The sequence below is a fragment of the Thrips palmi genome, unplaced genomic scaffold (assembly GCF_012932325.1).
Source record: "Thrips palmi isolate BJ-2018 unplaced genomic scaffold, TpBJ-2018v1 HiC_scaffold_8, whole genome shotgun sequence".
Classification (NCBI taxonomy): Eukaryota; Metazoa; Arthropoda; class Insecta; order Thysanoptera; family Thripidae; genus Thrips; species Thrips palmi.
In genome coordinates, this window is record NW_023144635.1 from 10647561 (window position 1) to 10666605 (window position 19045).

The window sequence follows — 19045 nt, forward strand, 5'->3', positions numbered from 1 at the left end:
CAGTCCCATTCGAGAGCGAGCAGCTCCGAACAAAACCCGTCCCGTCGTCGCGTCGGTCCGGGCGCCACCCAACCTCAGGCACTCATGGGCGCGGAAATGGAAAAGGAGCCATTTTGATGCGTCACGCGATTAACTAGGCTGTTTAAATGCGAACGGACGCGACTTGTTATCACGGGAGCGGGAGGGAGTGCCAACTTAACCAGGGGTGGTCTCTAGTAGGTCGCGGCGTCGCGGCCGCCTAAGGTACCCCAGAGAGAGACCCCAAGGAGAGAAGAGACAAGAATAAGACTCAAAACACGCTGTAGAGGCAATTTTATTCGAGTAATACCTTTACTATTTTCCCTAATTTGATCATTTGTGAGAAAACAAAATCGATGAAGAGGTTGGATGAGAGTTTGTGACACTTTTACAAATGTAGAGGGGGCCATGAAAAATCAGTTTGGAGATGCTCAAGCCAACTTACACATGGACAAATAAAAATTCATCTAACTAGGATTGCATTCACTTAAAATGAGACAAACTTATTGATTGATAAAATCAAATTAGAAAATTCATAAGTCAGAAACACAGTTCTTGAATACAGATCATATTCTTACGTAAAACATATACATAGATAAATTTATATAATCAAATCGTAATATTTATAAATAATAATAATAGTTACTCTCCAATATTACATAATGGAATGGCTATGCTCTTTAACATCTGTGTGGTTGCCAGCACCACTTGCAATAAAAGAAGGTTACTTGGAAAGATACATGCAAAATAAAATGACAAAAGTTTTAAGCATGAATGCACTGGGTACAGTAGGTTAATTAGAATCAGAAAATGGCTACCGATTTTCCTTGGACATGACTAGCAGTTATGTTAAGAAACACAAAAGATTAGTCCTCATAGTAGCTGTCACAAAGCTTGCAGAGCCAAATGCTTTCAGTCTGAGTTAATTTTCACAACAAAAGCAGAAAAATTTACTAAATTGCAAAAAAAAAAAAGAAAAAAAAAAGAAACAACAAACTCTGGGATAAGTTTAAGTTAATGCAAGGCAAGAGTAAGTTATGAACTATTGCCAGTTGACTACAAGTTCAGAATTAATAGAACCATGCAACTGGCACACACTGCCTACTCTTTTAAACGGTCATTCCAGTTACTCTTCTCATCTAAAGTTTACAACATTAACTAATCTGGTCTGGCAAAGAAAAAAAAAAGATAAGTAAAACCACACTTAAATGATAGGAAGACACAGCACACATTTCATAGTAAAACATTCACTCCCTCTGAATTTGACACAAAGGCAAGGGTAAAAAGGATTGTACAACAAAATTTTTTTACAGTTGACAAGTAAGACCAATAAGCTGCGCAAAACTAACATCTCCAAAATCACAAAGGATAAAATTTAAAATAAAACTTGATTCAAGGTAAAAGAATGGTGAAAGTAAATAACGCCAAATTTAAAAATTAAATTTCACTAAAACTTAAAAACATGATATAAAAGTTGATATTCTATTAAATAGGACAATTGAATTTTTGGACTTTCAAATTGCGAATAAAATAACCAGGAAACAAAATATCTAGGACAATTACCTAAAACAGCAACACAAAGATTGTTTCATATATACAATGCATTCAGTTCTGACAGATCACTAACATGCTAAAACATTTGTCTTGCAGCTCAAAATATCCCTCACAAATCAAAATATTTCATTAAATGCTATACAGAGGGATTAATGAGAAATGTTATAACTATAGCTGGAAACCCCATCTTTAAAAAAAAACAAGCATGATTAAAAAAAAAAAAAAAAAAAAAAAAAAGATGAGGAAACCTCTTGCTTCATCACAGTTAGCCACTGGGTCCACCATGCAAAGCATTGGTGGTGAACTTAGTTCAACTTAGTTGAAAAGGACAGTATTGGGATCTTCGTTGTCCAATTGTTTGATATATCGCAATACATCTTTCTTTGTTATAACACCTAGAAGGCGACTGTGGAGGGGGGAAAAATTCATATTTAATATTACACACTTGCAGATAACTATGTACAGTCAAAAAATTGAGGAGACTAACCCATTATGTGTCACAAGCGTTTGCCTCAAACCAAGCTTGCGGAACATGTCAACAACAGTTTCCATTGGAGTCTGGTCTGTTATGGTAATGGGAGCCATATCGAGTATGTTTTTCAGAACGAGTGGTGCAGGGCTAGACGGTTCTGGAGGTTGCTGAGGGGAACTACTGGTGAAGAGTACCAATGAATTTGGTCTTAGGCCTTCCACAGCTCTCCGAGCTTGTGCTGAAAGTAAACAAATATTAAACCATGAATAACTTTCATGTAAAAATGTATGATATGTTGATTAGGATAAGTTTAGACGGATCATGCGAACAGCGGGATATCATCACATACCTAAGGCCAAGTTGAGATCCCTTCTGAGGACAAAGCCAACCAAATATTGGCTCTCACGTGACACAATAACAGGGAAACCGTTGTGCTCAGTTTCTTTCATTAGAGTCTCAACATCCTCCACCGTCATTGAATCTTGTGTTAATATACTAAGAGTTTCGTTTCGCCTGAGGAAAAGAGAAAATAAACAGAAGGTAAGAAATGCATAGACTGATGATCATACTTGAAGACCGAACTGTTAAGATACACACTTAGGCTGCATAACATCAGCTGCTAATGAAGTATGGGCGAACTCTTCTTTGCTATCCAAAAATGGATAACCATTGAGATTGATGTGTGCATCGTAAATGCCATGACTTCCCAAAGCATCTCCCACCCATTTGCTGGCCATAGCAGCAGCCATGAGTGGGACGATGTAGCGAACTCCACCCGTCAACTCAAACATTACCACTACCAACGACACTGAAAAAATAAACAAACAAAACATCAATAAAGCTTGATACATCTGAATCAGTTAAAAATAATGCCAATACCAAAACTTACCTGTCATTCTAGTGACACCGCCAAGTACTGCTGCTGCACCAACCATTGAATACAGGCCAGGTGTTATACAATCCTTCCCAGTGGAACACTCCCCACTGAACAGCCAGATGCTAGGGTAGTTGTAAGCCAGCTGTTCCATACCAACACCCACAATACGACCAATGATCGCCCCAAAGCACAGGGATGGGATGAAGAGACCGCAGGGCACTTTCATACCAAATGTAAACACAGTCAACACCAATTTGAAGATCAGTGCAAGTACAAGTAGCCACATAGCTTCATAAACCCCAGGACCGGCCGGCGCCAGTTCAATGCTTGACTTCACGTCAGTGAAGTTACGGTTGTAATCACTGTAAACAAGTTATAAATTAAAATTTATAAAATGGGTTACAGCTTAAAGTGGAAATATATTGGAGTTAAACAAAAATTTCTCACCATATGAGATCCATATTTGTGACACCACACTTTCTGAACAAGAGGTAAATGAGCTCACTGGTGCTCATGCGGGTATAAGGGTTCGGGTAAGCAATAACTGCTGTGACCACTGTCACAACCAAAACCTCAGTAACTGGGTACTGACCAAGCCTAGATGTTTTGCGATAGCGGCACCAGTACAGGTTAGCTCGAATAAATATTGCTGCAATAACTCCCTGCAAAAATGAATAAGATACAAAAATCATTAATAAAGAGTTGGGTTTGATTGGAAACAAAATGGAAAGCAGGTACAATTGGACTCACCCCAATGATCCCAAGACCAACAAATGGTACAAGCTCAAAGAAGATCCATGGATTGTTATACTCGACAAAGAACAAAACTGAGTGTTCATTTCCAAAGGGATTGATGGAGTGCAACACAAAAGCAGCCACGAGGGCACAGAAGAAAGATCTCCACAAAGTCTTGAGGGGAAAATAATAACTAACCTATGAAAAAATTAAGAAAAAATCAGGATTAAAAATTAAATTTAATTTACAGCAAAAAGAGAAAAATATGGAATTATTGTACATTAACAATTATAAGCCATACCTCCTCCAAACTGAAAAGGACACCTCCAATGGGGGCTCCAAAGGCAACAGACACACCAGCAGCAGCAGCTGCTGATAGGATCTCTCTTTTCTTGGCCTCATTCCTTCCATATTTAGGGAAGAGGTAGGAAAGAATGTTCCCTGAAAAACAACAAGCATGTTTTAACACTCAACCTTTCTCTTTACTCATCACCGATTTTACAAAAGTTTATTTACCTATGCAACAAGCAATGTGGACCATAGGGCCCTCTTTCCCAAGACTGAGACCAGCAGATACAGCAAGCATAAGGCCCACTGACTTGATGATCAGAGTCCATTTGCCTAAATAGCCCCGGATGATGAAACCACTCAAAATAGTCTTGATCTGGAAAAGAGGCAAAAGGAATGTGTTACAAAAATGATAGACCCAGTTAGGTATTTTAGGAATAAAATGTAGAAGAAAATTACCTCAGGGATACCAGAACCACAAGCATATGGAGCAAACATTCTGACTAGCGCGGCAGCAAGTGATGCAAAGAGCAGTGCCCATGCTACATACATGAGATACCCTATAATGTATGCACCTGCTCCTTCCCTGGACTGACCGAGAACTTCAGACCAGTTCAACCACTAAAAGAAACAAAAATGTCACATAAAGTAAATCAACTTAATTCGTGTGCAAATACATAACTAGAAATGATTTTACTCACTTGAGAGCAGTTGCCAATGTCAAAGCTCAAAGTAGTTTCATTTGATGACCAACAACACTGCTCTCGGTTCAGCCAAAATGCTTCGGGGCAGATACCATGTTTTAAATCTGACATCCATGATGCACCAATATCTATTACACCAGCAAATACTCCTGTTGTTACCCCCACTAACAACACACACACCCATCCTGACCAAGCATCATGGGCTCCTTTGACTAAGTCAAACAGGGAGTTTTGTTTTCTCTTGACAATATATCTATGACGCATGCGATCTCTGGCAATATCTCTCTGCCAGTCGATTGTGTGAAAATCTTCATATTGTCCAATCCCAGGGATCTCATCTCCATCAGCAGCAACTGAAAATGATAAAATCAACTCAATGAGAATCAATGCATGCATCAAAGTAAATGAATCATGTCAAGCTAATTATTTCTAGGAAAAAAGGTCATAGACCATACAAAATTCTACAGTGGTAATAAGGCCAAAAAAGTACAGTGTAGATTTAGGATGACATGAAAAATACCACAAGAAATCCTATGAGAAAATGGTTATTGAGAGAACAGGACTGGACAGAGGAAAACTGAAGCAAACTAGGAGTGAGAACATGAGTGCAGAGGCCAATAACTATGGAAGGAAGTAAATACCAACACAACAAAAATGAAGATGCAAAGAAAAAGAAAACATTACTCTAAGGTGCAAGCAAAGGATCAGCTTAAAAATTATTATTACAAAAACACTACAAAGCTATGGATAGAATCCATTCAGAAAATTGATCAAAATGGGAAGCAAAGCTACTCACCATCTCCATCTCCCATGCAGTATGTTACACCAGGCACTTGGAAAGACAAGAGGGATAATGAAAAGCAGACTATGATAAGGATTTATGAAAGGTTACCGTAACACATTTGGGACAAACAAGGTTGAGTTGGGAATGCATTATGCAAGGGAAAGGGAAACTAATTTACTAGAAAGAGATTTAATCCAGAAGAAAGCAACAAGGCAGTCTAGTGCCCTGAATTCATGCAGAATGTTAGGGCTATGGGGCCGAGCACATTGGCTGCAGTTGTAAGATCTAGTTGGCTAATGCTGATGGAAAAACTGGTAAAAAGTAGAAAAAAATTGACAATCTGGACTGTTTTAGCGTCATGTTTTACACAATTTGTTGTGCACACATAAATGATTCCCCACAACTAGTTATTACATCAAGCATGAGACGGTTTTCAGCATAATGATATGTTAATATTGATTAAGGATGTGATTTATATTCAGTGACAGACAGAACAGCAAGACGTAATGAAGTTAAAAAACTTTTACTTACAGTGAGACACTCCTGGGTCATCATAATGGATGGAGCGCTCCGTCACGGTCCCGGTTGTGGTTATGTCAATCATGTCATCGTCTGAACTCACAGAAAATCCACGATGTTGATTTCCATTGACAGTGTTCTGCGAAAAAATAAAATCAAGATCAGTTCCCTGACACAAGCAATAATCTACAGACAAGATACAATAAAAATAAAAATAATTCAAAACAAGGCAGATAGCAAGAAAACTAAAAATAATGATTGAATCTTCAAAATTGAGCACTTTAACCATAACCCAGGGTTGAGTTTTCAGGTGGGAAAAGAAGTGAACAAATTGCTTAGTGCAACGTTTTGTGATAAATCGGAATGAATACCAGAGTGTGTGCACATCCCAACAAAAGACAAAGAGGGCGAAATATTTTTCGAGGATAACAGAATGATAAAAGACAAAGGAGACAACTATTATGTGAGCAACATGACTAAAATACACAAACATGTCTACATGTAAATACAATGCAGCTGGGCTAGGCAAACACAACTAGAGGTTATGTCCCCAGACACAGTGTAGGTGAAATAGGTCAAGAGTGCAGCCAGCAACCCTCCCGATTCGCACCAGTAACCACATTCCCTTCCAGTGCCGACCAGCGGCCTCCCGAACAGCGCGTGAACCGCGACCAAAATAAGCTTTTCTAGGTTATGGTGACGGTGCAGCCTCACACGGCACACAAACACTCGGCGCGGCGGGCGGAAAAGTACCCTTACTCGCGAGAAGATGACACTCATCGGGACTTTTCACGGTGCCATGGAAAGGTGGGGCTTCCCGGCCGGTCGCCGATTTTTCCGCCACTCTCTAGGGCAGCATCACTGTCGCAAAAGGAGCAGCACCACCATACGGCACTAGAGGGAGAGCAACGGAGCAACGCCACCCGCCCTATCTGCAGGACAACGTCGCGCCTGCGTGCTGCGTCCTGCCACCCTCTGGGCACCCTCGCCGACACGCACCACCCCCTGGAAGCCTGCACGCTGGAGGGAAGGGCTGGTGTCCGTCCGGCCGTCCTGCGCGACGCGACACACGTCACCCGCACTGTCAGTCCAACAAGACAAAACGCCCCCTGCTCGAAGCCAGGCCGTTTTGCTTCCCGCTTATGTAACGCGATAAGGCTAAGGCTGCAGGTGACGCTGGACAGCCCAAGGCGACAAAGGCTGGAGCCGGAACGCGCAAAGAGCAACAAGTGACGAACTTACTCCGTGCATGCCGTGGTCCTGGAGCCGCAGCTCCGGCTGCTCGTGCACTAGCACGTAGTCCTGGCCACGTAGTCGGCGCACTGCGCCCCACATCTCATCAACTACACCTGGAGGGCCTCGCCGCCGAGCTGGGCGCCCCCATGTCTTCTTGTTTACGGAGGCAGGTTCGCGCTCGTGCCGCCTCCGGCCCTACTCGATGACTGTACAGTGTACGCGGCGCCGCCAGCAACTCGTCTCGTCCTGCGAGATAGGCACTCTCGGCTGCACTCCTCCGCCCTCCGCACCCCTCTTCCTCTGCCCCGCACCCCGCCCGTACCACTCGAACCCCCCACCCCCTTTCCCGGTCCGCCCCTGTCGCGCGAAGCTTCGCTGCACTGCACGCTGCAGATTGATGCCGAGAGTCGTTTACGTCGCTCTGTCTCTCACGCACTCATGGGGCGGTCCCTATGGGTGCGAGAGAGACAGAGCGACGAAAACGCCTCTCGGAAACAGTCTGCTGCACTCGCTGGCGCAATGGGGCTCTACTAGCTGCACACCGCCCACTCACTCGACTTGCCGCTGCCATCGTGGGGCTTGCTCTTCGCTCAGGCACTTCTCCGACTCGGCATCAACACTCGCAGCGCACGCGGTCCTCGACGGGCACGTCGCCGTCAGCGCCGCGGAGTCTCAGACCGCGGCCGCTACGCTGCGCCGCGCCAAGCAAAGCCTGGCAAAGCCCGAGACGAGACAAGGGCACCACCGAACGGAATGACTGCGTGGTCCGAGGCCGCGGTTGGCCGCGGTGCTCGCGGTAGGGCAAGGCAATGCCTCTGCCGACTGATTCCGAGGGTCGTTTTCGTCGCCGTGTCTCTCTCGCACGGATGAGCGCCCCGTATCGATGCGAGAGACAGAGAGGCGAAGACGACTCTCGGAATCGGTCTGCTGTCTCTCCGACTTGGCCCGCGACGTCACGAGGGCGGGGTGTGGCGAGCGGCGCGACAAAGCATGAGCCGGGGAGGGGGGAGGGGGAGGGGCAAGGAGAAAGGGTGCATTGGCGCCAGGGGCGGGCGAGGAGGGGGCGGGGGCTGTTTGTGCCAAAGACCGATACTCCTCACGAGGGGCCATTGTTCCATTCCCTCCGGTAAAACAGACTTCGCAAATTGCAAGTCTTATCTTGTAATGCCATGCCTGCCGTTCAGGGCTTCGCGCCCGAGATATGAGCGGAGGCGCGTGGACTGAGGCCCCCCTTCCTTTCTCTGTCTGTGCTGCGACACCTGCCTTAAAACCGTTAGCTAAGCTACAACACTCTGATCGCAGACATAACACAGACCAACTTGCTGCTAACGATGAACCCTATAGAATGTAAGCCTTTACTTCATGAGAACATCACTCGAGAAAAGAGTTGAAAGGGCACAAAATTACCGAGAAAATGAATGGACACGGAACAATGAATGAAATTTCCATTGGCGCCATATGCTTAAGGAAGCGTTGAATAAATAATACGTACTAGCAGAAATTGATCTTCGTTATGAGCATTTGCAAAGAAATGGGAACTATGAAAGGTGCACGATTCAACCTTTTCAGAGTCAGTTACATAATGAGTCTCTTTAACCGAAGGTGGCAGGAGTAATGTTACATAACTAGCTGATACCATACATACAAGACTATCATTGAATTAAGTACTTCATGGATGTTTCTAAAATGGAAACACTTTCTAATTTGCTGGATAAGTAAATTCTTCTAGTCAAGATAAGGAAATATTTGCTGGTTGCATCAATTTTGCTCCCCTGACCTGTCACAACATAACCTCAACTAATGTCAAAATCAGACTAAATAGTAGACACTTGCGATTTACAAACATAAATATAGCAAGACCATATAAAAACTCAATCATGGATATTCACTAAGTATAAATATGGACTCCACATAAATCTAATAAACAAACAAAATGAGTTAATCATAAATTGGGTTAGAGGATGTCACAAAAGAACGATAACGAAAACGGAACGAGGCAGCATAAAATGAAAATGACAGCCGTAAGCATGCGTCAAAATGTACGAACCTGTCTGCTATGCTGATCGCCGAGGGCCTGGTACGAGGAGGGCGGCACGCTCAAAGGGATAGCCGCGGTCCCTCTCAGGGGGTCCTTTTCCATACTTCGCCACAGGGGACCACAACCTATACAGGTCAGGGGAGAGAAGGGTCTATGTCAGCATGTACGGGCCCGCGAGACGGCAAACACTACATCGGTAATCTAAGCGCTACCGCGGCGATCCTCTAGCAGGACTCGCCGGACACTGGTCAGCCGCTGCGCTACGGCAGACGGCAGACGGACTACGGAGCGCAACGCAACGCAACGCTACGGAATACGGAACGCCCCCTGCAGAGAGGACTGCAGACGACGCGACGCACTCGACACGGCTCTCGACAATCTGAGCAGGACACCTGTCGGCCGGCCAACGCACCATTCTGTCGCCTGCTGCTGCCAGATTGCCGATCCAACTTGCCACTTCCTGCCGGTAATTACACCCACGCAGGGCTTGGACGCTAGGACCGTCCCGTCCTCCTGGCTGGGGCCCTGTCGCGTGGCGGAGCGCGGGCTGCCCCCTCCAGGGCCTCCGGCGCGCAGCAAGGATTGATCCGGGGTCACGTGACACCAGGGAAATCCTGGAAGGGTGGCTCGGTGCCAATGCAGCCAACGCCAACCCTGTGCCCTAGGTCAAGTCGCGGCCAAAACACGCACACCGCCAAACGTGGCGAGTTTCTGGAGTGGAGTTGGCAGGCAACCCATCCGGCACGACGGCGTGGCGGGCCTGCCTACGCAACAGGCGCCCCAAGCGGCAAAGGGGGAGAGGGTTGGAGGAAACGAAACACAATTCAACAGAGATTCATGTGGTTTATTGCAAATACAGTAGACGACATTTTTGGTTTTAGTTCTTTGTTAGTAACGTTTAGTAGTCTCCTTAAAACAAGAGCATAGCACAGGACGGACAACAGTATGAGTACAAAATAAAATATCGAGATTCAAGCTTGTTTCTGGAAGAAACGTGGTGCAACCATTGCAAAGAGAGCGTACATTTTACCCGTATATTCAACAATGTTGAGCAAAGGGAAACAGAAATAAACAATCTTTTCATATAAGATAAATAAAAATAGGAACAGATAGCACCAGGACACAACTGAGAACTGAGTATTCAAGAAAATGAGACACCAAAGCAAAGTGAGTCTTGTGACAAGATAAATGCCAAGATTCAGTTACAGACAATGGCAGCAAAGAAGTGGAAATGTAATATCATTCTATCACAACAGTCAAACAACAATAAAATAAAAATCTTCACAAACAAAATTGAGAATACAGAATAACTACATGAAAAGGCAGAATATTGCAAAAAACAACAAAGTGATTATAAGTCCACATTTTCTAAGGTGGATATCACAGACACAATAAAAATACTAATTCTAATATTCATGCAGTGAAATGCAGTTATGTGATCAGGTATGCGTACAAGTAAAACAAAATTGAAATGTAAACACTTATCCTGACGACCAAAATTACTACAGGTTCAGTTTCTTTTTTTGATATTAGGGGCTTAGTTATAAGTAAATAAAATGTATTAGCAGGTACCATTTTTTTTGATATCTCATTCAAGCTCATAGCTAGCTACTGTTACCAATGTCTGACAGTGAATTAATTTAAGGGCAAGTCTAAGATGAGGTAAGAGGCATATCTGTGGGTAGCTCTGCACCTGTACCATCCTCAAGACGAGGAGAAACAGGAAAGTTAGAACCCGAATTGTTAGTGGCAATGCCAAAAGCAGATATGAAAACATTCATAACTGTGATTAAAAATATTGCAAGGACAGTATAATTGTTAATCCGATTTGCTTTTCGCATACTTGTCTCATAAGTAACATTGTACCGGCTGTTTAAAATCAGGCCTACTCCAACAACAACCTAAAGAAAGGAAAAAAAATGTATTAGGAAAATGGAACTTACAAGGAAATTATTTATGGATGTGTGAGAAAGATAAGTTACCTGCAGGAGGAGACTAATACCAATCAATGTCAAACTTGCGAAGTAATATGGATGGCTTCCACCACTCTCCAATACATATCGTAGTTGGTTGGCATTAGCAGACAGCAAAGCGATGTCCATCATCCCTTGAGCAACAGTCTTCTTGTGTTGATATACATTCACATCGGGAAAGTCAGGGCTGGAGCCAAACTGGAGAGTTGAAATTTCAATTATTTAAATGGAACAACAAAATACTTGGTAAAACAATTTAAGTAATAAGATCATTTACATACCCCAACACCAAATGGTACATCCGGCAGAGATACAGGATACTCTCCGTTGAATTTAGGGTCTCCTGGTCTTGGAAATTGATGGGGTTTTTCAGGTAATAGGCCATCATCTATACCACTGACACCATCGGTGTTGTCTGTGCCAGGGTTGCCTGTTGACTCCTTGCCATCAACATCTCCAACTTCAGACGGATTTCTGGATGGTGGAAATTCTTCTGCATCTGGTTCCTTCAGGGGTTTCAAATGAAACATGTTTCTAGAGAACTTAGACAGGCTGAATGGCTGAGAACGAGTATTTGAAGAGAGCTCCATTTCTAGATCTTCTTCTGCAACACAAAAGGAAAGGAGGGGGAGTCATTAGACGTGATTAGCACGCATTACGCAATTAAATTAGGTAAGCCGTAATTTTCAGGTAATTTTTAAAGGTGTATTTTTTAAAATAAATATGATTTCATACTATTAGATAGCAGGTAAATAAATGTAATTTTGTTATTTTGCATTAGAATTATCGCTTTTAGACTAGTGTTGAGCAAGGTAAGGTAATACTTAAGACTAATATATGACAGAAGTAGATAGATTTTGGGCAGGAAGGGGTCTAAAGGGGTCAGAGAGGGCACAAAGGATTGAAAGATTAAAGGAACTAAAATGTTAAGAAAAGAAAGAAGGAAAAGCAAGATAACTAGCAAAAGCAACACCCACAGCAAGGTTCCAGAAGAGTACAGCAGAAAGGTTAAATTAAAACAATAAGTGTTAGCGCAGTCCTCTCTACCTTGCATCGCATCTCGAAGACTTGAAAGCGCGCGAAGGGAATGCCATAGGAAAGATTAGTAACCAATGCCGAGTGTTATGGGTTAAGGTGGCCACGGTTCCTCCAAGAAGACCTTTGGGTGCCAAAGGAGCAAGGGTTCTCGAAAAGGCTGCAGGCTTCATACTTGCGGTCCACTAGGATTTTTTTGGGAAACGAGAAAGGAAGTCTTCCTGCGGTTAGTTTGAAAAATGAAACACGCCAGAGCTAGATCCTCCGTGGCGTTCTGCACAAACAAGTGTCACTCACTGACTGCCAGGGCATGGCACACAAGTGGCACACCTGCCGCGTCGAGACGCTGTGCTTGGCTGTCGCGCCCGGCCGGCGGCAGAGCGCGCCACTGGCTGCCACTGGGCCGGGCGAGGGGGGGAGGGAAGTCCGGCGGCGGGCCGAGGCACAGTGGGCCAGAAGACCGGTGGAGGCGGCCAAAACCCTAGAGGCATTTTGAGCTCCAGAGTCGCTAAATGGGACCCGAACCGAAAGTGTGACCCCACCAATGGATTGCTCTCCGAACGAGGAATCCATTGCTGGGGTCACACGCTCGTTTCGAGTCCTGCACAGCGACTTTGGAGCTCAAAACGCGTCTAGAGTTTTGGCCGCCTCCGCCGGTCTTCTGGCCCACTGTGCGAGGCGGGCGGGCTGCCACATGGGCTGGCCGGGGAGCGGGAGTGACGCAGAAGGAAAGTCGTCTTATTTTAGTCCGCCATATCATGTGGGCAGCCCCGGCCGGCCCAGGCCTGTCCGAGGAAAACCCGAGCCAGAGAGCGGGGCATCATTGCGGTAATCGCTGCAGCGATTCCCAGGCGTGGGCGGTGAATCAACAGGCAGAGTCTCCAGGCAGAGCTTCGGGCGCTCCAGCCAACTTCAGACTGGACACACGTCTCTGTGGAGGCGGGTCAATGAAAACAACAGGGTTCATCTTTTCAGACTTTTATTGATTGCACAGTCAGTCTAAACTAGAACAGAATATTCGATTGACGCTAAACTACGGGATACAATCTACTGACTACGAATGATATATGAAGATTCAGAGACCAACACAGGGAGGTCTCACTGTGATTTAATAAAAGTGGAATGATAGTGGCATAATGCAGAGCTGAGGTCCAGTTCTCCGAAGTGGTCCATTGTTGTTTATCATGGTTCAGCCAGGCCGGCGCAGATTAGCAAGCGGGGCCATGGTGACCGTGATGATGTCCATGGGGACCATGGTGGCCGTGGGGGCCATGATGTCCGTGAGGTCCGTGGTGGCCCTGGGGACCGTGATGGTGTCCATGGGGGCCATGGTGGCCGTGAGGACCATGATGGTGTCCATGAGGACCATGAGGGCCATGGTGACCATGAGGCACGTGGTGTGCTAGCGCAACGAGGCGTCCAACGAGACCGTGGGGTCCGTGATGACCGTGGGGGCCATGGTGGGGGCCATGTCCATGAGGACCGTGGTGAGGACCGTGGTGAGGACCATGCCCATGTGGGCCATGATGCCCATGAGGTCCATGGTGGCCGTGATGTCCATGAGGTCCATGGTGGCCGTGAGGCCCGCCGTGGCGTCCAGGAGAGCCGTGGCGGCGATGACCGTGGTGGCCGTGGCGGTGGCCATGACCGGGGCTTGGAGGGCAGTCACCCACGAACGTAGTGATGGTCACCATTCTGCAAGGAAGCAAACACGGCGTCATTAGTCCCATGCAAACGTACACAGCACTTGGTCACGAACGGCTGTAAACTCAGAGCCAAAACACGGAGTGAGGCGCGACGCCTCCGCGCCCCGGCATTCAATCCGAAAAGCCCGCGGCGCCTTGCACAACGCGTGGGGTATCTACGCCGGGGAGTGGCTCGAAGAGAGGCCACTGTTCGTGCACGGCTGCCCGATGGGTTGCCTATCCCGCGGCCCGCAGGCGGCTGCCACCGGCCGCGGCCTAGCTACAGACAGCGCAACCTAACCTAACCTCTGCTCGACGCCGTTCTACACAGCGCCTAGCCGTGAATGCAGTCCGAAAGGCGTTCGTCGCGGTCTGAGGTCTTAGGGTCCTAGACTGGCTTGCTTGGCCACTACACTGCCCAACGGCCCCTTCTGTATCGACCCGCGTGCCAACGAGTCAATACGACTTGTATGCAAGCGGCGCCCTTGGGCTGCCTGCTGCCTTGGCGTGCCTCGTGCCCAGTGGGCGGCACGGACAGCTCTCGCCTCAAGCTGCGCGGTGGGGGCGGGTGGGGGCACTCGCAGCACTGGGACTGGCCGTTCTCAGAGCAAGGTAACCGCGGCGTGGCTGCGCACTGCGCGGCGCTTCGCGCTCAGGAATTCCGCCAGCTGATCGGAGCCAATGCCGACCAGGCGGTGCAAGGCGGCAAGGTGACGGCGTATCAGTTTCCGCCGGCGCGTTTTCTCGTGGAGCTGGCTGCTGGATTCGAAGGCCCGGCGGTCCGCGAGTGCCGTCGTGCCTGGCCGGCGCACAGTGGGCCAGAAGGCCGGCGAAGGCGGCCAAAACTGTGGACGCGATTTGAACTCCAGGGTCGCTAAACGGGACTCGAACCGAACGTGTGACCCCACCAATGGATTCCTCGTTCGAAGAGCAATCCATCGGTGGGGTCACACGTTCGGTTCGAGCCCTGTTCAGCGACTCTGGAGCTCAAAACGCGTCCAGAATTTTGGCCGCCTCCACCGGTCTTCTGGCCCACTGTGTACTGCTCGCCGCTCTCGGTGCTCACGTGCCGTACTGTACCTCTGGGCGCCTCGTCCCGTGTCGCGAGTCACGTGGAATAACAAATAAAAGGCCCTTTCCGGCGCGGGCTTCGTTGGAGGCGGGCCCGGCTGGCTGGGCAGCGCGTTGGCAGTGCGTCACCCGCTTCGCGCTCCGCCGGCTTTGCACTATCTTATCTCACCGCGCCGACGGGTGGGGATTCGCCGCGCGTCCCAGAGGGGCGTAAAAAGGCTAAAAGTTGCACGCCCCGTTCGGCAGGCAAAAACAATTGGCTCGGAACGCAACGCCCTCGCGCTTCTGCTGCAGGAAGCCAGGTAACGAAGACAAACAACGACGGAAAGCCGAGAGGAATCAGAATGGGAGATAGTTTGTGAAGGCTGTAGGGTGGTCACACCCACCCAAGCTGTACCAGAACCAGGTTTAGTGCGAGTCGAAGATATATCGTGAAAGCCATACAGGGGAGTGATGTGAGTAGAAAGGTTTACAATAATTTATTTCTCACAAGAATTTAAAAACTGTCTTCCAAGGACAACTACAATACTCAAAAACAGTACAATATTAAAAAAACATAACAAATACTTTTTGAACACAGTTCAATGTTTGTTTTTTTCCTATCAGGAATTTGTGCCATCAGTTTAGAATGATAATCCTGTCTTTTTCATCGGTAAAATTTGTGCAAAATAGAACCAAAAAGGGGTTCAAAAGGGGATTTAAAATGGAAACAGACAACTCCAGCATGCAACGAAGGCAGGAATGCAAAGAAATGGAATCAACGGGGCCCAGGGCCCCGGAGTCCTTTTTCAGTCTCAACAAAGTGCAAACGAAGAACAAGTGAGTGACAGTTACACAAGACTCCAAGCGTACAAGAATTACACATTTGCAGGTTTGACTAGATGATCACTGCTGAGCGTGACACCACCGTTGCCACTTTGCTCCACACCACTGTCATTGCAGGCGAGGCAGGCACACTGGAAGCCTCTGTTCGCTCTCGCCGCGACACTTACGTAAGGCGGTCGCCTCATGAGCAGTCCCACGCCTCCATGAACGGCACGCCTCCAAATCAAGTGTAGATCAGCACGATTCGTCCTTACAGATTTTTTTCAAAGTCTGTGGCACGACATAACATGTCCACACAAAATTATAGACACAGTTGTGTATACAACGGCAAAATAATTGTAAAAAGGGACGCTAATCGCGTGCAATATTCATGCAGTACATGAAGGTACTTCAGAGATTTTACTTGTACGTATACTTTTAAAAATCGCACATAAAGCGATCCAATACTGGTCACTATGGTTAACTCGATTGCCATAGTCACTCCTACACACAAACACACACACTCGCATTCACACACTGGCCGACGCGCTCCACACTCGGAGGCGAGGGCGCCTCACTCAAAACACAAAACGAACGTAGAAAAGGTTTTATCACAGAGTCCTAGTCGCAGCAGCAGCACAGGCAGGCCCCGCTCAGCAGCCCGCACGTGAGCAGTGCGCAGCAGTTGTCGTCCTGGTGGCGCGTCTCCTGCACCACCACGACGGGCGGCGGCGGCTGCTGGGGGTAGCCCTGCGGCGGGTAGCCCTGCGGAGGGTAGCCCTGGGGCGGCGGGTAGCCCTGCTGGGGGTAGCCGTAGGGCTGCGGGGGCGCCATGCCCGGGGGCGGCGGCGGGTAGTAGCCCTGGGGCTGCTGGTTGTAGGGCTGCTGCATCCTGGAGCCTCACCTACGCAAACAAGCACACAGGGCCGTCAGCACAAGTCACGCAGAGGGCGGGGTCAACGGGAGCGCCTGACGAGGCCGGGGTAGGCCGCCCGCCGCGCAGCGCCGCGCTACGTGCCGGCGGTGGCCCGCCTCGCAGGGGCTCGCCGTCTGCACGCGATGCCGCTGCGGTTGCTGTTGCTGCCGTTGCCGTTGCCGTCCAGTGCAGCCTGTTGATGCCGTTGCCGGTGCGTGGAGAAAGCGGCCGGATCGGGTCGGCGGCTTTGACGAACTCCAACTTTCGCTAATGATCCGGCCGGCGGTGCACACCGCACGCTCGCCGCGAGGACACGAAGAAACGGCACTGCAGTCCTGCAGTCGTCGGTGACATTGGCGCGCCTTTCCTGGCGGAGCAGACGACGGCCCGCCGGCCCGACTTGGCGCGGTCGGGGTCACCCGGCCCAGCGTCCTCCACCTCCTTCCAGCCGCGCGGCCGCCACGCCCCACACAGAGACACAAACACACAGACAAGCGCCGGCACCACAAACACGCAAACGTGCTGCTCAATGTTTTTGTCAGCGAGCCTCGTCCGAATTTCCCCCTGTCGGCTACAGTGCAGTGAGCAGGTCGTGCACGGGTCGTAGATAAACAGAGCGGCGGCCGGCGGTTCGGGCCGTGCTGTGGCCGCCGTCGGCGTCACGCACGTCGGCGTCGTGCAAACGGGGCCACGAGCAGCCGGCGAGCAGCATAAGCAGGCCGGTTCCGGAGAGAGTGTCGTCTCTCTCGCACTCACGGGGCGTGCCGCGGGGGTGCGAGAGAGACAGGGCGTCGCTCGGAGTCGGCCTGCTGGGCGTCGCCGTCGCCAGCGTCGCCATGGCGGCCGCGGCGACGCAGTGCAGTGCGGCCGGTGCTCGGCACGCGGCCCACTCGGGGAACTCGGGGCCCTCGAGGCCCTCGGGGGGCGTCAACGTCGGCGTCGGCGTCACGGGTCCGCGCCCTGCCGCGCCCCTCGCCGTCCCTGCGGACCGATTCCGAGAGTCGTTTTCGTCGCTGTGTCTCTCTAGCACTCTAGGCGTGCCGTATAGGTGCGAGAGAAGCAGAGCGACGAAAACGACTCTCGGAAACAGTCTACCTACCGGGGCCGGCGACAGGGCCACGCCGTGACGCGCCAGTTAGAGAGTCCGCGGCACTGCGCATGGCTTGGCAACGCTCCCCCTGTCCCCGGTTCGCCGAGTGCAAAAACTGACAGCCGGGGGTGAACGAACGGCTGGGGGGTAAACAAAGCCCCGGGCCTGGACCGACGGGCCGACGCGATGCTGAGTCACTGCCGAGTCGAGTCCTGCATGGCTAGCCACATCGCCGGGCCCAGCAAATTGCTCACCACAGGCACCACACTGTCAAACACGGCGGGAAATTCTCACAGCCCTGCTGGAATGCTTGTCCCAACTCACAGTCCCCACTGTCACCTATCGATACTACACACAAACGGACTGCATTCACAAACGGACCTAGTAAACGGCACCTGAACGACGCGATGCCTCGGGGACACTGCACTGACAGTACGCTCACCTGTTGCAGAGAAGTGGAGCAGGGATCGTGGCTGCTGGCGTCGGTGATGTGGGGCGGCGAGTGGAGAGTCGGTCTGACGCCGGCGGTGCGGAGTGCCAGAATGCTGGCGCTGCTGGTCCGCGGGTAGCTGAAAAGCCTGGCAGGCGTGCAGTACCGCGCGCTGAGGTGGAGGGGGCGGGGGAGGAGGCGGGAGGGGGCCGCGCTCGGCCGCGCTCGGTTCGCTTCGGCCCCGCTTTCGGGTTCTTCGGCCTGCCGATTGCGCAATCTCCCCGAAAGTGACGAGGATGTGACTCAGCCTCAGCCCGTCACGCCGCCTGCGTCACAGTCACACAGTGACGTCATTCGTCACTCGGCCGGATGCGCTGGGACGCGCGCTCGCGGTCTGGCGGTCCACCGAGTGTTTTGGTCGCGTTGGTGCGCGCCGCAGCTGCCAGCCTTTATCCCAGAAAACAAAAAAAAAACAAAGGCACCATAACGCGATAGATGAATGAAAGTATTCCAATCGTGAACAATTTTTACTTCTAAAAAGTCAAACTATCCAGACGCATTTCAGGAAAGGTTTCATAGATTTTATAATCACTACTAGGTTGAAATCGGTTGAAACGATCAGATCTTTGCTGAGCGAAGAGAAGCACCCTGTTGGGGATTTTGAACGTTCGAAATGTCCACCTTCAGTTTACTAGAGGTGTGGTTCTATATTATTAATAAATCTATGTTCATATATGCATACGTAGGCTTCGCTGTTGAGAGCAAGTTTTATAGGGTCAGCTAAATATGCTAGGGTAAATAGGTCAAGCTAAATAG

The 19045-nt window shown here is 49.1% G+C and overlaps 3 protein-coding genes across 20 annotated transcripts; all 3 read right to left on the bottom strand.

The window, feature by feature from the left end:
- Positions 1-295: 295 nt before the first annotated feature.
- Positions 296-9788, bottom strand: LOC117653990 (H(+)/Cl(-) exchange transporter 5). 13 transcript variants are annotated; one of them, XM_034400092.1, is made up of 15 exons: positions 9638-9788; positions 9235-9350; positions 5964-6090; positions 5445-5480; positions 4646-5001; positions 4404-4565; positions 4173-4320; positions 3958-4097; positions 3672-3854; positions 3369-3583; positions 2934-3283; positions 2642-2852; positions 2394-2557; positions 2060-2282; positions 1888-1978 (listed from the first exon to the last, which is right to left on the bottom strand). In XM_034400092.1, exons 2-15 carry the CDS (start codon positions 9325-9327, stop codon positions 1888-1890), a joined length of 2499 nt encoding a protein of 832 aa, XP_034255983.1. In that variant the 5' UTR covers positions 9328-9350; positions 9638-9788. The 13 variants fall into 13 exon arrangements, with proteins under 13 accessions (XP_034255984.1, XP_034255983.1, XP_034255992.1 ...); XM_034400093.1 differs by lacking the exon at positions 9638-9788 and having other exon boundaries at positions 296-1978; positions 9235-9585; XM_034400101.1 differs by lacking the exon at positions 9235-9350 and having other exon boundaries at positions 9638-9743.
- Positions 9789-10048: 260 nt separating this feature from the next.
- On the bottom strand, positions 10049-12608 carry LOC117653993. 4 transcript variants are annotated; one of them, XM_034400111.1, is made up of 4 exons: positions 12531-12608; positions 11480-11802; positions 11208-11396; positions 10049-11126 (listed from the first exon to the last, which is right to left on the bottom strand). In XM_034400111.1, the coding sequence occupies exons 2-4, from the start codon at positions 11786-11788 to the stop codon at positions 10878-10880; spliced, it is 747 nt and encodes a 248-aa protein (XP_034256002.1). In that variant the 5' UTR covers positions 11789-11802; positions 12531-12608; the 3' UTR covers positions 10049-10877. The 4 variants fall into 4 exon arrangements, with proteins under 4 accessions (XP_034256002.1, XP_034255998.1, XP_034256001.1 ...); XM_034400107.1 differs by having other exon boundaries at positions 12358-12576; XM_034400110.1 differs by having other exon boundaries at positions 12409-12573.
- A 587-nt stretch (positions 12609-13195) lies between these two features.
- Positions 13196-18391, bottom strand: LOC117653583 (cysteine-rich and transmembrane domain-containing protein 1-like). 3 transcript variants are annotated; one of them, XM_034399373.1, is made up of 2 exons: positions 18242-18391; positions 13196-13928 (listed from the first exon to the last, which is right to left on the bottom strand). In XM_034399373.1, exon 2 carries the CDS (start codon positions 13876-13878, stop codon positions 13636-13638), a length of 243 nt encoding a protein of 80 aa, XP_034255264.1. In that variant the 5' UTR covers positions 13879-13928; positions 18242-18391; the 3' UTR covers positions 13196-13635. The 3 variants fall into 3 exon arrangements, with proteins under 3 accessions (XP_034255264.1, XP_034255265.1, XP_034255263.1); XM_034399374.1 differs by lacking the exon at positions 18242-18391 and adding an exon at positions 14225-14713; XM_034399372.1 differs by lacking the exon at positions 13196-13928 and adding an exon at positions 15444-16697.
- Between the last annotated feature and the right edge of the window lie 654 nt (positions 18392-19045).

Bases quoted from the DNA above. Each gene is read 5' to 3' on its own strand.
- LOC117653990 (XM_034400093.1), bottom strand. From the start codon at position 9,327: ATGGAAAAGGACCCCCTGAGAGGGACCGCGGCTATCCCTTTGAGCGTG. The intron at 2,283-2,393 runs GTATGTGATGAT...GTTTACTTTCAG, and splicing joins GGATCTCAACTTGGCCTTAG to CACAAGCTCGGAGAGCTGTG. The intron at 1,979-2,059 runs GTTAGTCTCCTC...CCCCCTCCACAG, and splicing joins ACGCTTGTGACACATAATGG to TCGCCTTCTAGGTGTTATAA.
- LOC117653583 (XM_034399372.1), bottom strand. From the start codon at position 16,684: ATGCAGCAGCCCTACAACCAGCAGCCCCAGGGCTACTACCCGCCGCCG.
- LOC117653993 (XM_034400107.1), bottom strand. From the start codon at position 12,406: ATGAAGCCTGCAGCCTTTTCGAGAACCCTTGCTCCTTTGGCACCCAAA. The intron at 11,803-12,357 runs GTCTTCTTGGAG...TTTGTGTTGCAG, and splicing joins TGCTCCTTTGGCACCCAAAG to AAGAAGATCTAGAAATGGAG. The intron at 11,397-11,479 runs GTATGTAAATGA...TCAACTCTCCAG, and splicing joins ATGTACCATTTGGTGTTGGG to TTTGGCTCCAGCCCTGACTT.